Source organism: Chlorocebus sabaeus, chromosome 9 (assembly GCF_047675955.1).
Source record: "Chlorocebus sabaeus isolate Y175 chromosome 9, mChlSab1.0.hap1, whole genome shotgun sequence".
In the NCBI taxonomy this organism is placed as follows: domain Eukaryota; kingdom Metazoa; phylum Chordata; class Mammalia; order Primates; family Cercopithecidae; genus Chlorocebus; species Chlorocebus sabaeus.
The window spans coordinates 86,470,387-86,487,017 of NC_132912.1; the positions used below are offsets into that span (position 1 = coordinate 86,470,387).

Below are 16,631 nucleotides of genomic sequence, written 5' to 3' on the forward strand. Positions count from 1 at the left end.
GTCAGAGGAACACTAGGGGTTCAGTTTAGATTATGCTGCTGGTAATACAAAAAGCCAATCACTGAAACAGTAATTGTTGTCAAAGAAGAAGATTTTAATCCAGTGCTGTAGCTGAGGAAATGGGTAACAATCTCAAATTCAACTCACTGACTGACTAAAATTAGTGTTTACATAGCAGGGAAGAAATGTTAATGTGTAAGAAAACAGGAGCTAGGGAGGGGCAAGGAAACAATCGTGATGTTTGAGGGGTGTGACGATTGAGGGGTGTGACATTGGATATGGTGATCTGGTGAGTTTCAGTTCTTTGATACTTTTTTCTGGGAGGCCTGAAGGTTGTTTCCTGAGAAAGGAGCTCAGATAAAACAAATGTAAGTTTCAAGCTTTAAGATCAGATGGGTCAATTTCTATGTTTATCAAAAAACAAAAAACAAAAAACTATTTATGGGACTATTGGGTAGGTTTCAAGAGTATATAAGAAATATATTACCTCTTTTGTTCTACTTTGACCTTTATTACCAGATGAAATATAATAAAGCTTTATGATGTTCGTTTTTAGAAATGGAGATTTATCTACATCATTCTGGCTATATTACAAAAATAAAATTTGTCTCTCATATATGCTCAGTGTTATGCATTTAGTACTAGCTATAAAATGTGAATACAAAATGCTTGCATAAAGTATTTTTATTTATATAGTGACTGCCCTATTTTAGTAAGTGCTTAAATGATGCTGTTGAATTACTACTATTTATTACAGCACAAATGCTATTATTTTATTGTTAATACTATTGGTATTCAATTTTATGAAAGCTAACTCTGACACTGTGCTGACATCAGGGATAAAAAGGAGATAGCATTTTAAAAGGCAATAACCCGCAAGAAGCCTGGTGCTTATTTAAACACATTGTAGGGATGTGCCAGGATGTTGCAGATGAAAAATGCAAGACCTTAAGATATGATCTCCTCCAAATAACTAAGATTCACGTCCAATAAGGGAAAAAAACATAATTAGCAATTCTAGCTTTTGAATTATTGTGGAAAAGAACAGAGGAAGCAAAGGAGTAAGGACAGATCAAGGAGATGGTCCTGTTGGGCTAAAATTTGTCTCTGTGTTCTGTCTGGGTCTAGAGTTCTCTTTGTTTCAGCATTTTAAAGTTTTCTTCTCTGTGACAAATATCCAAGTGCCTCATACGAGTTTAAGGTCCTTATTGTAGTCTTGTCACACTTTAGCCCTCAAAAATGGGAAGATAATGAAAGGGAAAGGAATAAAGAAATAAAAAAGTATAAGTGTAGTTTATGCTTTCAGAAGCCTTAAGACACTGATATTCTCGTAAAACCTCTATAAAGTATTATTGACCAGTAAACTGAAGATCCAAAGCATATCAGAAGCAGAAAGGGGCCTAGCTTTTGAAAGAAAGCTTCGAATCTGCAGTACAGATATGTTCCAGGTCAAAAAAAATAGTTAAACATTGAGGAAGTCTCTTGGATCCAGGGTTATTGAAGATGTTAGGTGAGTTTATAGAGTTTTCTCCTGAGGTAATTAAAAAAAACAGGTGAGTCTACGTATTGTACTTTTCATGAGATTCTGAAGCAGTGGTCTTCAAATTCTAGTTTCTATAAGTAGAACCTTGGAAATTTGTAAAAATTGTAGATTCTTGTATCCTACCCCAAAGATTATGAGACAACATGCTCAAATTCTAACACCAACATACCCCATGCTGGGGAGGGGTGAAGGAGTATCGTGCCTTTGTTGGAATTTAGCCAAGTGAAAGGATTCAATTAAAATATCTACAGTATTATAAAGGATGTCACTAAGGAAAATGCAAGGTTGTTTCCACTATTCATAAAGTAGAATAAGTAACCTTAAGCCTTATTTTGAGTAATTTATTAATAATAAATTATAAAAGTATGTTTCATATATATATACATGTACTTATATATACAAATATATAAACTTATTTAATCTTTATCATGACCTTAGATGTTATTATTATTTACATTTATTATGTGGAGATAATGAAACTGAAAGAAGTGATTTGCTCTAGATCACTGAGGGCAGCACCAAAATTCTAACTCAGGAATATCTGGTTACAAATTCTGTGTTCAACATCACTCACCTACTGTTATTACTAATAGTGTTGTAGGACTTGTTATGCCTAGAGAATGTACTATCACAGAAAAGAAAGAGAAGAGATTCATAAAATGTTTTAAAAACTTGATCAACAACAGACGCTAAAATAAGCCAAGATCTTCAAGGGTAATATCAGGGAAAATGTTTTACATCTTGGGGCTGCTTCTGGGGTCAGAGCACCACCTGGCAGGATGTTAGGTCTACCTCAGAATGACAATTCCTTTGTTCTCACAACATGGGAAGTGGGAATCTTTGCAGTATACTATAAATTTTGTAACTTCCCATTGTTTCGTGTTCACATTAATAATTATAATTATATAAGCAACATTTCATCATCTGTTTGAATCCATTTAAGAAATATCTGATTAATTTTATTGGCAAATTTTGATACTAAATAGATAAAATCAGAGACAGAAATGAATACAGATATTTTAACTAATTACAAAAGTTTAAAATATTTCAATTTAAAGTGAGATTACTTTAGAACAATATCATGATAAATGTATGTATGAGGGTTTTTTGTTTGTTTGTTTGTTTGTTTGATTCAGAGTTTCTCCTGGTCGCCCAGGCTGGAGTGCAATAGCGTGATCTGGAGTCACTGCAACCTCCACCTCCCGGGTTCAAGCAATTCTCCCTCCCGCCTCAGCCTCCTGAGTAGCTGGGATTACAGGCCACCACAACCAGCTAATTTTTGTGTTTTTTAGTAGAGACGGGGTTTCACCATGTTAGTCATGCTGGTCTTGAACTTCTGACCTCGTTATCCGCCCGCCTTGGCCTCACAAAGTGCTGAGATTACAGGCGTGAGCCACCACGCCCGACCATGAAATTTTTTAAAGTCACGGTAGCTTTTTTGCTTACTATTCTGTTGTTATCTATCTACTGATGATATGCTCAAAAACAACTTGAATTTAGGTATATTATAAAGTGACAAGCTATAAAACGAAATTTTAGCGCCCATGTTCTGAATTTCGTTTTCTTTCTTTTTTTTTTTTTTTTTTTTTTTTTTTTTGAGACGGAGTCTCGCTCTGTTGGCCAGGCTGGAGTGCAGTGGTGCGATCTCGGTTCACTGCAAGCTCCGCCTCCCGAGTTCACGCCATTCTCCTGCCTCAGCCTCCTGGGTAGCTGGGACCACAGGCGCCCGCCACCGCGCCCGGCTAATTTTTTTTTTTTTTTTTTTTTTTCCCCTGTATTTTTGGTAGAGACGGGGTTTCACCGTGTTAGCCAGGATGCTCTCCATCTCCTGACCTTGTGATCCACCTGCTTCCCAAAGGGCTGGGATTACAGGAGTCAGCCACAGCGCCCGGGCTGAATTTCTTTTAAAAGGTTTTGAAAAGTAGAATGGTTTAGTTAATAAACTCAGATAAATATTTTTGGTGACCATGTCTTTTAATTGAAGCATATCATAAAGAGTTTGGGACTACTTTAAGAAGTTTCTAGGCTAGGCGCGGTGCTCAGGGCTGTTATCCCAGCAGTTTGGGAGGCTGAGGTAGGTGGATCACCTTAGGTCAGGAGTTCGAGACCAGCCTGGCCAACATGGCAAAACCCCATCTCTACTAAAAATACAAAAATTAGCCAGATATGGTGACACAGGCCTGTAATCCCAGCTACTTGGGAGGTTGAGGCAGGAGAATCACTTGAACCCGGGAGGTGGGGGTTGCAATGAGCAGAGATCATGCCACTGCACTCCAGCCCGGCCTGCAGAGTGACTCTCCATCTCAAATAAATAAATAAATAAATAAATATTCTCCTCCCCAAATAGAAATTATAACAAATGTGTTTTGAACTAAATCATGACTTTGTTAAAATAAATTCAAAACATACATCTTAGGCAGTGGTGGTATGTTTGTACAAAATGTATGTATGCGTGTGTGTATATATGTATATGTATATATTGTGTGTATATATGTATATGTATATATTGTGTATATATGTGTGTGTGTATGCACACATACGTTTTTTTCACAATAGAGGGCTAACCTTATATATTTTCAGGTTTCATTGATATATTTCAGCCAATGTTTCCACCTTACAAACCTTGACTAACATGCTTCTTCAGCTTTTGTTTTATAAAAATTTCAAAGTTCAGAGATATCAAAAAAGTTGACTATGTCAATGCTGTTTTTTTTTCCTTGTAATGATAAGGTATCTTGTCCTTTAAGAAAAGCTCCTGTTAATATAAGGGCTTTATTAAATTTGATTCCTAGCTTATCATATTTTGCTTTTTAGAGAAGATTTTAAAACATATTTAGTTTTGTTTGCAACTATTTTACATAGGATTCCTTAAGATCCTGACTCCTGAGATACACGTACTGTAAGCCATTGACGTCAGCAACAGAACGGGTAAAACACAGCCCGTGATTTTGTGTGTGTGTTATTTTAATCAATACTCCCTCTGCTGGTTTAACAGGAAAAAAGCCCCAAGGACAGCTCTTATTACCAGATGTTTATAGAATGATTTTGCTATTAGAGAAGCATTAAAAACAAAGTCAGAAGTCGAGGCAAGTTAATTTATTAGCTTTATTTATATAACTATTCCATTTTAATTCACACTATTAATCTAAGTAGGAAAAACAGATACTGGAGGCAATTACTTTTCTTTTACTGAGATAATTTCATAGCACCATTATACTTTGGTGGTAGTTTTATTTTTCTATCCTTTCATTTTGACTTTACTATTTTTCATGAAATTTGGAAATTTTTTCTCCAGTAAACCCAACAAGTGAATAAGCAATGCAGTCTAACATTAAATGTGATGCAGATCCGTAACCATCTTGTTTGCCTCTCTTTCTCTGCAGGCACTCCATCTGTACTGTGTACATTGAAGTGCTTCCACCAAATAATCAAAGCCCTCCTCACTTCCCACAGCTGATGTATAGCCTTGAAATTAGTGAAGCCATGAGGGTTGGTGCTGTTTTATTAAATCTACAGGTATGTTCCTTGGTGTGTGTGTGTGTGTGTGTGTGTGTGTGTGTGCCTGTAAATTCTAAAGTGACAAGCTTGGCATTTAATGAGTTTATATTTGTGTATGGAGGGAAAAACCTCATGTGCTTGCCTCCACTCTAGTGAATGAAAGTTCCATCTGGAAAGGAAAGCAAGGGTAATATGGATGGAGGGTTTCCACAGCTAATCTATTCTATTGATCACCACAGTTGAAGAACTAACATTTGGCTGGTAGGGATTAGCTGCAATCATTACAGGAGAGAATGAAGGGATTGGAAATACGTACTTGAATATTTTGTACTTTGGATCCAAAGAGACTGCAGCTGACTATTATTTTCTGTCTTGTATGCCTTTTCTCCAGCTGGATTTATTTTTGCTGCAGTCTTGTATAGGGGAATTAACTTTGTACTCAAAGGCTGATGGTAGGCATTTTAATTCTGAGACAAGCCCCACTTCATTTCATGGCCATAGGCAAATCTTGTAATTGTTGTTTTTTATTCATTTACGAGAAGGGGGGTAGTTTTAGCTGATATTTTTATTTGTAGCTAGAGATTCATGAGCATATATATTACTTGCAAGATGATAGCTTGGTGTTCACTGTTTATATATTTCTGACCAAAGTATCTTTGGCCGGGAAAAGCTCTATCTTTGAATATGCAGCTTCAAGTTGGGCTAAATATGGTGTTGATATATTTTCACTTTGCTATGCCAATCATAAGAATCATAAGATGATGCATTGTTTTATACATGAATGTTCAGAGAGCAGAGTTTATCTTCTGGTGTTACATGGGAATTGCAGAAGTCGCTGATATGAGAATTCATGAAGCTGGCCTTGAAGCCTAGGGGAGATTTTAACATGACTGATCCAGGAAAATTCCAGCATCAATCTTTATCATCAGCTGACATGACATAAGGCACAACTACATCTTGCTCAAATCCCATTTGAATATTAACACCCTCTCACTTAAATCTGGGTGATATAAAAGTGAAGATTTCATAGAATGCTTGTATTGAAAATGATGCAAAAATAACAGAACACATCAATCTTATTTTTGAGATGTGGAAAGCTAATCCCATAGAAAGTAATTGATGCTTAAAATCAGTTGATTGAGTTTTCATCACTTCTAAAACGGCGATTTCTGTGATATCCTACTGATTACTAATAGCTACTGAAATTTTCTTCGCATTACCAAGTACTTCTTTGGGTCTCAACTCTAATATATATTCTGTTGCTTTTCTCCAGGTACTTAGAGAGAGTTTGCTTTAATTGATCATTTAATATTGAAACAAAATGATATGAAGGTAGAGATATTAGTAATATGGAAATTTGGAGGATTTTAGTGAAATAATTAAAAGAAAGAGAATAAAACCTACAGTCTCTTTAGGAGAAAAAAAGTCAAATTATTGTAATGATAAAGAATAGAAAAAAACAAATATTAAGACATGTTCATTTAATGGAATAATCAGATCTTTGTCTTTACATTCATGGGAATTCATTTATTGAAGCAAGAATAAAATAAGAGAAAGAAAAGGAAAATAAAATAAATCTTACATGTGTAAGATTCAGGTCAAGAAATTATACATTTTATATTTAAATATTTCTCAAGTATGTGCCTTTATGTAATTTAACTTCCTATGAAGTAAGACATAATTTTACTTGTAAAGTGGCTCAGGTTTCATTTTAATAAAATCCAGGAAGATCTAGGAAACATGTTATAGTTCAATAATTCTCCCTGTGAGTTAAAGATGAAAAGAAGTTGGCCTCTTTCATATTTCAAATTTCTCTGGTACAAAGGCTGAAAAAACACTTGAAATGACATTTCTATTCACCCTTTGTGCTTCTGGTAGAAGGAAAAGAAAGGATGCCAACTGTAGTGGCAGTCTCTATTAGAAAGAACAAGGGTGATACCAGGAAGGTACTTTTCACAGGCCACTAACCACCCACTTTTGTTCATGATCAACTGAGACTGCATTTAAGCTACTGACCTAAAAGTTGAAAAGCTTCCATCAAATTACTCTTCAAAAGTCTTCTAATAAGAAGATGCATTAGAGGTACCCTGGCTGCCTCTATCCTCATCCTTTTCACACTCTAGCACTACCTACTGCTGACTCACTGCTCAATTTGGAAGACAGAATTTGTGAGGAAATATAGTTTTGAAGATAGCAGCAAATTGGCTTCAAACTAATCTGTTTTGATGGAGATCTAAGTGATTTCTTTTCAGACAACAATTCTTGTTTCCCCCCTTCCCACTTCTGCTTTTAAGAATGGGCCTTTTATGGTATCTAAAAGTTGTTCGAGAAGCAGTGATTTTCCTCAGTGCATGAATGCTGTTTTGCCTGACGGCTGTATTGATGGCGTTCACCTGAGGAAAATATTACTAGGGCTTTCTCAAACCTGTTATGCTGATCAGGGTTAGTTATAGGTAGATGTTTTTCCTCCAGAGTTCTGACCGGCCAGTGAAACTTGTCACAGTCAAATGCTGGAGCCAGACCACGGCGAAATCATGAGAGCCAGTCATGTGCACCTTTTCCTGACTCTGTGTGCAGTAATGTCTTGTTACCAGCTAAACATTGCTATGGTGGGCATACTTACGCCACAGAAATCATCAAATACAACGAATCAGTGTCTTTAACTTCAAAGTTTTTTTGTTAAGCATTCATCAGCACACCACCCGATCCAGAGATAATTCCCTCAAGTATTTACATCACCAGAGTATGTTCACTCAAGCAGCTTCCTCCCTCTTTGTCTCTCTGAATTTTTTATGTATTTTTATCATACTAAAGAGAGGCAAGGGTACTAAATAAAACTATGTTTTATACTCAAATATTCAAGTATTTCTCTTCTTCACAAAAGCATTATTTCCTTCCAAATTACCTTTTCATGTAACTCACATTCCATTTGGCCCACCCCACCACCATTTGCATATTTCCCCCTTTTTAGACATAAAGTTTCCATGTGTCATCTCTGCCGTCTCATCCCATAAAATAGTAACACAGTTGACCCTTGAACAACCCAAGTTTGAAATGCACAGATCCACTTATATGCAGATTTTTTGAGAAATATAATATAAATCCTGCCTATTTGGAGAGCCAATCTTTTGTATACAAAGGGTTCCATAAGACCCACTGTGGGACTTCAGAATGTGTGGATTTTTTATATACTCAGACATCCTGGAACCAGTCCCCTGTTTACCTCCAGGGAGATGTAATTAACACTTAGTGTGGCACTTAATACGGGGTCATGCACTGTTTATTTACTTTAAATTCTTTGCTTATGGTATCATTAAGGATAGTTAGCTCATATTAGGGATACATACACAAGCTCAAAATCTCAGTGATTTAAAACCAATAATATATATTTCTTACTCACACTGTATGTCCATCATGGATCATCTCCAGCTCTGCTTTTCATCATTTGTACTTCCCTTCAGAATAATGGAGCAGCTTCTATCTAGGGAAATGTTTTTCTAATAACAAACAAAGTATAAATTTTAAAAATGGGCTAGTTCATAGAGTTTGATAAATCAGTGTTCAACAAGTTATCTTAATTCAAATTATTACTTGTTTTTACCATAATATGTATTGATCGTTTATTTCAGTTTATTTCTAATTTTTTACTTACAAACCGAGATATGTTACTGAACATCAGCTGCGTTAACTTTCTTTTAAGAGGCTATATTTCTTTGACAAATGTATAATGCATCATTTCACTTGGTCATTAACCTGCCCAAACAAACAGGTGGATCTTACTATCGTTATCATCAGGAAAATGAAAAAAATGAGACTCAGAAACAGAAAGGTTTATGAGTCACATTAGTTTTTCTCGTTTTGATTAAAAACTCAGGACCCTATCCACTACATCACATTCTTTTAGATTAGGCTGTAGAGAACTATTATATTTATTTTACCTGTTTTGGGAAGGATGTAAATGTTTTGTATTACATTAGTTCTGTATTTTCCAAAGGTTAATTTTGTGATGTTATATTGGGGTAAATGTACTAATGTTTAAAAATATATACATTTGTTTTAAGGCTCTTATGAAGAAACACTTTAGAGAAATATGAATTGACTATTTTCCTCATTTAGAGATTATAGAATAGAATACAGATAAAAACCTGAATAAAGCACAGTTGAGCAAAAGTTATTAATTTCTCAGATTTTATCTCAAAAAGTTCCTGATTCTGAGTACAATACTCTAAAAAATCCAAGTAAGAGAGGTCTCAAATAGTACTAGATAACATTATTTTATAAATAGATGAGGTTGAAATTTTTGCTAGTCAAGTGTTATTATAGAAAAAGTCTGGCTAAGATTGAGAGAAGAAAATCCAAGAGAAATTCACCCAAAAAGGGAAGATCACCATTCAATACTCTAATCGACTAACTACTTAGATTTGAGTCAGTACAACTAAAACAGGGGAGAGAACATTGGAGAGAAATGTGGTGGTGGACTGGGCAGTTAACAAGAAAGCATGAGCTGTCCCCTTGAAGATCTGGCCCAGTATTGTAGGTGAGATCAATCCTGCCTGGATCCATAAATCTCAGAGTTTGTGCTTCTAATTATAAATTATAAAATAAAGAACACTGCAACATGTGAAGAAGAGAGGTATGCACATCAAGATGTAAGACAAGAGGCTACCACCTGGACATTAACTAAAAGATACATTAGAATTCCATAAGGTGCCACTAGTTCACAGGATTGTCACTTGATATTGAGCCTCTTAATGGTGGAATTTACTGGAAGTCATTCCTCTAGCACAGTAATCCTAGAGCAACCTCAATACAGATAATTCCTTTAACAAATACATTTTTTCTTTCTTCATCCTCTCTATCCCAGCAACAGAGGGAAAATAAAAGGAAAAAAGACAAGAACATGTGTGAGATGATCACATCCACCCACCTTGTTCCCAGTCCTTAGAAACAAAATTAGTTTCAAAATAATGAAGAAAATAATTAAAAAATAAGGAGTAAGGCATCATATTAATTAAAATGAGACAGTTTTGCAAAATAAGAATTATAGACATAAATTGAGACATCATTGATGAAACCAGCTACACAACAGAAATGGAGATGATCGATACAAAAGCCTGAAAGCATCTTAGACTGTTTCATTTTATTCTTAAGGAGTTGATATTCCATATTCAAACTGAGTATAATATAATGCGGGCTTGGACTTTTGTATTTACAACAAAAGCAAGAGAAAGGAAAAGATTTGGAAACTTTATGAAGGTACTATAAGAGTTAACAATTAAATATCAAACAAAATATTCAGCTGGCCCTGCCTCACTCCATTTCTAGACTCCTAATTGGGTATTTTCCTACATTATGCGTTGAGCAAAGTTATAAAGTATACTATTCTCGAGGCCTTGATATTTGTTCCGACATGGCTTATTTACCATAAAATTCTTAGTTCCTTTAGCACTTCTACAAATAGTCAAAATATGCAGTTATCAGCAGTGAATGTGTGCCTGATTGAAAAGAAAAATCACTTATGAACTAGTGTTGAATCAAATGATCCATTCACCTACTACTGGTGAAGTCATCCCAAGAGAAATTCAACCACAATTTGCCAAATGGATAAAAATGTATATATGGGGAATGGAATAAAAGTATGGCATTCTTTGCACTTAATATGTTCCTTTAGGAGTAAAGGATTGGGAATTAGGAGAAGATAAAAACTGGCAATTTTCCTTTGACTTAAAATGTTTTTCTTATTGTTCTCTCTCTCTCTCTCTTTTTTTTTTTTTTTTTGGCTGCTACTTTCTTATTTATGTTAACCTATTGACTTACATCTGAAAATAAGTGGTAGTGAAAACAATTTACTTGAAATATGTCAGTATTGATTTTAAAATAACAAAGAACATGTATAGTGAAGTACATATTGACCAAGTACGGTTCCTGGGTAAAATGGCTTGTATTTTGAGAGACAAGTAAGATAGAATACTTTTTGCATTTTAAAAAGTTTGTAAGAAACATGTAAACAAACAAAAATATGGGACCAAACGATGAAAATTGAAGAATAATATGCAGAATCCATGTGTGAACCACAAAGCCTACAATTTTTACATTTGACCTTTTACATTTTTTGTGAAAGGTCGGATGTACTGACCCTTTCAGTATGACATTGATAATCATTCAAAAATAAACAGAAAGTGTCCATTATATTTATATAAAGTATAAAGCCAACTTTATAATAAAAAATATATTTTTAAAAATATTTATACTCCTATAATGCAGCATTACTTTATTATATTAAATTGGACTAAGGGATCATACATTTAACCATGTCAAAGATGTATCTCACATTAGCTAGCTAAAAATACAAGCAGGATCACGTGTCAAGAATATATTCAATAAATATTTGCTAAAATAATGGGGACTATCTTATCCTTTGTATTTAAAGTACATAAGGAGGCAGAATTTTAAGTGGTTGGTTAATAGGAGGGAGGTTGGTTGTGTGTAGGGTAGGGAAGAGGAGATTAAATGAGATAGCAGGTAAATTGCAAAGAGTTTGAAATGTAGAAAAAAGTGTTTGAGAGGCCTAAGGGGTTGGATCACCTGGGGTCAGGAGTTCCAGACCCATCCGGCCAATATGGTGAATCCCTGTCTCTACTAAAAATACAAAAATTAGCTGGGAGTGTTGGTGCATACTAGTAATCCCAGATACTTGGGAGGCTGAGACAGGAGAATCAGTTGCACCTGGGAGGCGGAGGTTACAATGAGCTGAGATCACACAACTGCACACTAGCCTGGGCCACAGAGCGAGACTCCGTCTCAAAAAAATAAATAAATAAATAAACAAAAAATAAAAAAATAATAATAATAAATGGTAGTTCTTTTTATTCTAATTTTCAAAAAGGGACCTGTTTTCCTGTTAACTCATAAACTCATAAAACATTTTAGGGTGAACAAGAAGGTACTGGGCATTTGCAATAACGGATTAAAAAAGGTGAAATGTCAAGGAATACAGGGGAATGGAGACATTCCAAGAAATATCATCCACTTTATGATTTTACTAGCTCTTCTATTGAGAAAGAAAGGTCACTTGCAATTTAAAGAACAAACTGACACTTTGGGTGCTCAAGATACAGATGGCTAAGCGATCAATATTAATAATAAAAGCATCAGTACCTAATTTTAATTGATGCTACCATAAGCCAGGAACTACACTAAGCACTTGAAAGCTTCTTCATTTTTAATATTCTCAACAAGTAGAAGTAACTTTTCCTATGTCAAATAGAATCCTGTTGCAGATGTCGTATTCAAATGCAAGCTGTTCTACCCTATACTCTCTGTACTATTATTCTATGCTGTCTTCTCTAAGGACCGAAATTTCCTTAATCCCTTCAGCTTTGCTTAGACTTGCCAACAATCCCTTCAATAGCAAAGTACATCTACCTACAAGGTGAATCACTATTTTTCTTTAAAACATTTACTTGATAAGCCTTGATTTAATTTTTTGTGGTTGCTTCATGATTCTTTACAAAAGTGAAATAAAATTATTATACAGAAAGTGTCCACTGACACTGAGAACATACAAATTTTGCTACTGCTTTAAAACTTCTGGTTCCACCTACCGGTGAAGTGACTCACTCTGGTGCTTTAATTCTCTTTCCTTTTCCTGGCTTTTCCTTGCTGGCAACTGCAATAACAGGTATAACCACTTAGAGATAAATAGCAGAAGAAAATAGAAAATGGTGAGAAGCAGACCGAGAAGGTGAATGTTGCCACCTCCAGTTACCTGAAGGAAAACAATACAAAACAAAACAAAACAAACACATACACATTTGACTAATGCACGAATTGGGTGTAAGTCTAAAAGGGTGTTTTGTCAGCTTGCAGAATGTTTTTTCTTTTAATCTTTATCCATTCTTCTCATTTTTTAAATAGTTTCAAGAAGCCGTGGAATTTAATGTCTGTGCCTCAAGGAATTATTATTTTTAGCCCTGAAGAAAAATTTCTGCTGCCTTGATCTCACTACAGAATTGATCTTATTCCAAAACAGTTTGAATTAAATGCAAACTGTCTTACAGCATGACCCTCTGCATTAACAGGTCCTGTCAGAGGTATTAATTTGTTTTTCTGATATCTTTGAAAGGTCCTAGAAATTTCAGGGTTTTTACTTCTCTTTCCTTTTTTTGATGAGTATTTCTGGTAAAATAGGAGCATTTTTGCTCTGAAGATGATACAGGAGTTTATGATTCATGAATGTTTCACAGCTGGTTCAGGTACAGTGTGCATGAATCATAGGCACTGCACCGTACAATTTATAATGTCATTTATATTACAAGGATTACTTTGGATATTTGCGATTCGCTCTTTTGCAATCAAAGATGCTTTTCTTATTTGTTTTTTCAGATTTCATTATGTTTATTTCACTGGCAATGCCCTTTTCCATCTTGTTCATCTGGCAAATTCTTACATATCTTTTATTATTGTAGTTGTAAAAAAAATATGGAATACAATACTTACCATTACAACCACCTTTAAGTATACAATTCAGTGGCATTAAGTACAGTCACATTTTTTGTGCAACATTATCACCATCTGTTTCCAGAACTTTCTCATCCTTCCAAACTGAAGCTCTATACCCAGTAAACACTAACTCCCCAAACACCTGCCCACAGCTCCTGGCACCCACCATATAACTTTCTGTCTCTATTAATTTGACTATTTTAGCTACCTTATGTAAGTGGAATCATATAGTATGTGTACTTTTGTGTTTGACTTATTTCATTTAGCAAAATATATTTTTTGTTTTTCTTTTAATTTTGCCATTCGTTATTTTTCCATTTTTATTTGGATTCAAGGGGTAAATGTACAGGTTTATTATATTGGCATATCACATGATGCTGATGTTTGGGGTACAACTAATCCTGCCAACAAGGTAGTTAGCATATCACCCAACAGTTGTTTTTTCCAGCCTTGCTACTCTCTCTCTCAGCTAGCCGCCTCTAATAGTCCCTAGTGTCTTTCATTAACAAGTTTATGTCCACATGTATGCAACATTTAGTTCTTACTTATAAGTGAGAATATGCAATATTTGTTGTTCTATTTCTGTGTTAATTCAGTTAGGATGGTGGCCTCCAGCTGCATCCAAGTTGCTACAAAGGACACGATTTTCTTTTTTATGGCTGTATAGTATTCTGTAGCATATATGTGCCACATTTTCTTTTTATGCTCCACCACCGATGGGCACCTAGGTTGATTCCATTTCCTTGCTATCATGAAGAGCATTGCTATGAGCATACAAGTGCCTGTGTCTTTTCGGTCAATTTGTTTTCCTTTGGGTGGCATTGCTGGGTCAGATGGTAGTTCTATTTTTAGTTCTTTGAGAAATCTCCGAACAGATTTCCACTGTGGCTGAACAAATTTACATTCCCACCAAGAGTATGTAAGTATTCCATTTTCTCTGCAACCTCCCATCATCTGTTGTTGTTTTACTTTTAAATAGTAGCCACCCTGACTGATGTGAGTAGGTATCTCATAGTGGTTTTGATTTGCATTTCTCTGATGATTAGTGATATTAAGCTTTTTTGCATATATTTCTTGGCCACTTGTATCCCGTTTTGCTGAGAAGTACCTATTCATGTATTTTACTTATGTTTTGATGGAATTATTTGCTTTTGCTTGTTTAATTCTTTAAGCTACTTGTAGATTTTGAATATAAGACCTTTGTCAGATGCATATTTTGGGAATATTCTCTCCTGTTCTGTAGGTTATCTGTTCACTCTGTCGATGGTTTCTTTTGCTGTGCAGAAGCTCTTTAGTTTAATTAGGTCCAAATTAACAAGGTTTGTTTTTGTTGCAGTTGCTTTCGAGGACTTAGTCATAAATCCTTTGCAAAGAGTGATGTCCAGAATAGTGTTTCCTAGGTTTTTTTCTAGGATTCTTATAGTTTTAGTTCTTACATTAAAATATTTAAGACATCTTGAGCTAATTTTTGTATGTAATAAAAAGTAGGTATCCAATTTCATTCTTCTGCATATAGCTCACCAGCTGTTCAAGTTCCATTTATTGAATAGGGAGTCCTTTTCACACTGCTTATTTTTGTCAAGTGTTCCTTTTTTTAGCAGTTTTGTAGTTCTTCCTGCAGATATCTTTTACCTCCTTGGTTAGATGTATGCCTAGGTATTTTACTTCTTTTGTGGTTGTTGTAAATCGAATTGTGTTCTTGATTTGGTTCTTAGTTACTGGTGTATAGAACTGCTATGGATTTTTGTTCATTGATTGTATCCTGATACCTTACTAAATTGTTGATCAGTTCTAATAACTTACTGAGAGAGTCTTTAGAGTTTTCTAGGTATAAAATCATATCACCAGTGAAGAGAGAGAGTCTGTTTTTTTTTTCACTGTTTGGATGCTTTTGTTTCTTCCTCTTGCTTCCAACAAATATATGAAAAAAAAAAAAAAATGTTTAACATCTGACTAGCACTTCCAGTGTTGTCCTGAATAGGAGTGGTGAGACAAGGCCTCTTTGTCTTGATCCACTTCCAAGAGGAATGCTTGCAGTTCTGATCATTCAGTGCGATGCTGGCTATGGGTTTTTTGTAGATAACTTTTATTATTTTGAGGTATGTACCTCTGATGCCTAGTTTCTTGAGGGATTTTACCATGAAGGGATGTTAAATTATGTTGAAAGCTTTTTCTGCATCTCTCGAGGTGATCATATGGTTTCAGTTTAAATTGTGTTAATGCGATCGGATCACATTTACTGATTTGCATATGTTGAAATACGATGAAACAACCTTGAATCTCAGGAATTAACCCTACGTGACCATTGTAAATTAACTATTTGATGTGTTGTTAAATTTGATGTGTAAATAAGTATTTTGCTGAGAATTAATTTGATGGAATATGAAATAACTTTTAAGTGTGGCATTTAGGCCATGTCTCTGTCCTTCAGAGACATGGGCCAGTAGTTTTAGTGTGTGTGTGTGTGTGTGTGTGTGTCTTTGCTAGGTTTTGCTATTAGGTGATGCAGGCTTCATAGAATGAGTTAGGTAGGAATCCCCCCTCCTTGATTTTTTGGAAAAGTTTTAGTAGAATTACTATCAGCTCTTCTTTGGACCTCTGGTAGAACTCAGCTGTTAATCTAGCTGGACTGGGGCTCATTATTATTATTATTATTATTTAGCTATTAGGTTTTTTATTACTAATTCACTTTTCAAACTCAATATTGGTCTCATCAGTGTTTCAATTTCTTCCTGATTCAATCTCGAGAGATTGTGTGTTTCCAGGAATTTATCCATTTCCTCTAGATTTTCTAGTATGTGTGCATAGAAATATTCATAGTTGTCTATGAGGGTGTTTTGTATTTCTGTGTGATCGGCTGTGACATTACACAACTTTTGTCATTTCTGATTGTGCTTACTTGAATTTTTCTTTTTTTCTCTTTATTAATCTGTCTATTGATCTTGTTTATCCTGTCAAAGAACCAACTATGAAACTATGGTTTCATTTATCCTTTGTGTAGAATTTTGGGTCTCAATTTCATTCAGTTCAAGTCTAATTAGAGTTATCTTATTTTCCTTCTATATTTGGGATTCATTTGTTCTTGTTT

General features: G+C 34.9%; 1 protein-coding gene across 6 annotated transcripts in view; it reads left to right on the plus strand.

Moving 5' to 3' along the window:
- PCDH15 (protocadherin related 15) overlaps positions 1–16,631 on the plus strand; it is a 1,804,329-nt gene that overhangs the window by 1,470,789 nt on the left and 316,909 nt on the right. For all 6 annotated transcript variants that reach the window (XM_073019143.1, XM_038008761.2, XM_073019145.1 and 3 more), the window contains one exon: positions 4,927–5,059. In XM_073019143.1, coding sequence (XP_072875244.1) covers positions 4,927–5,059 — 133 coding nt within the window. The remainder of the gene's footprint in view (positions 1–4,926; positions 5,060–16,631) is intronic.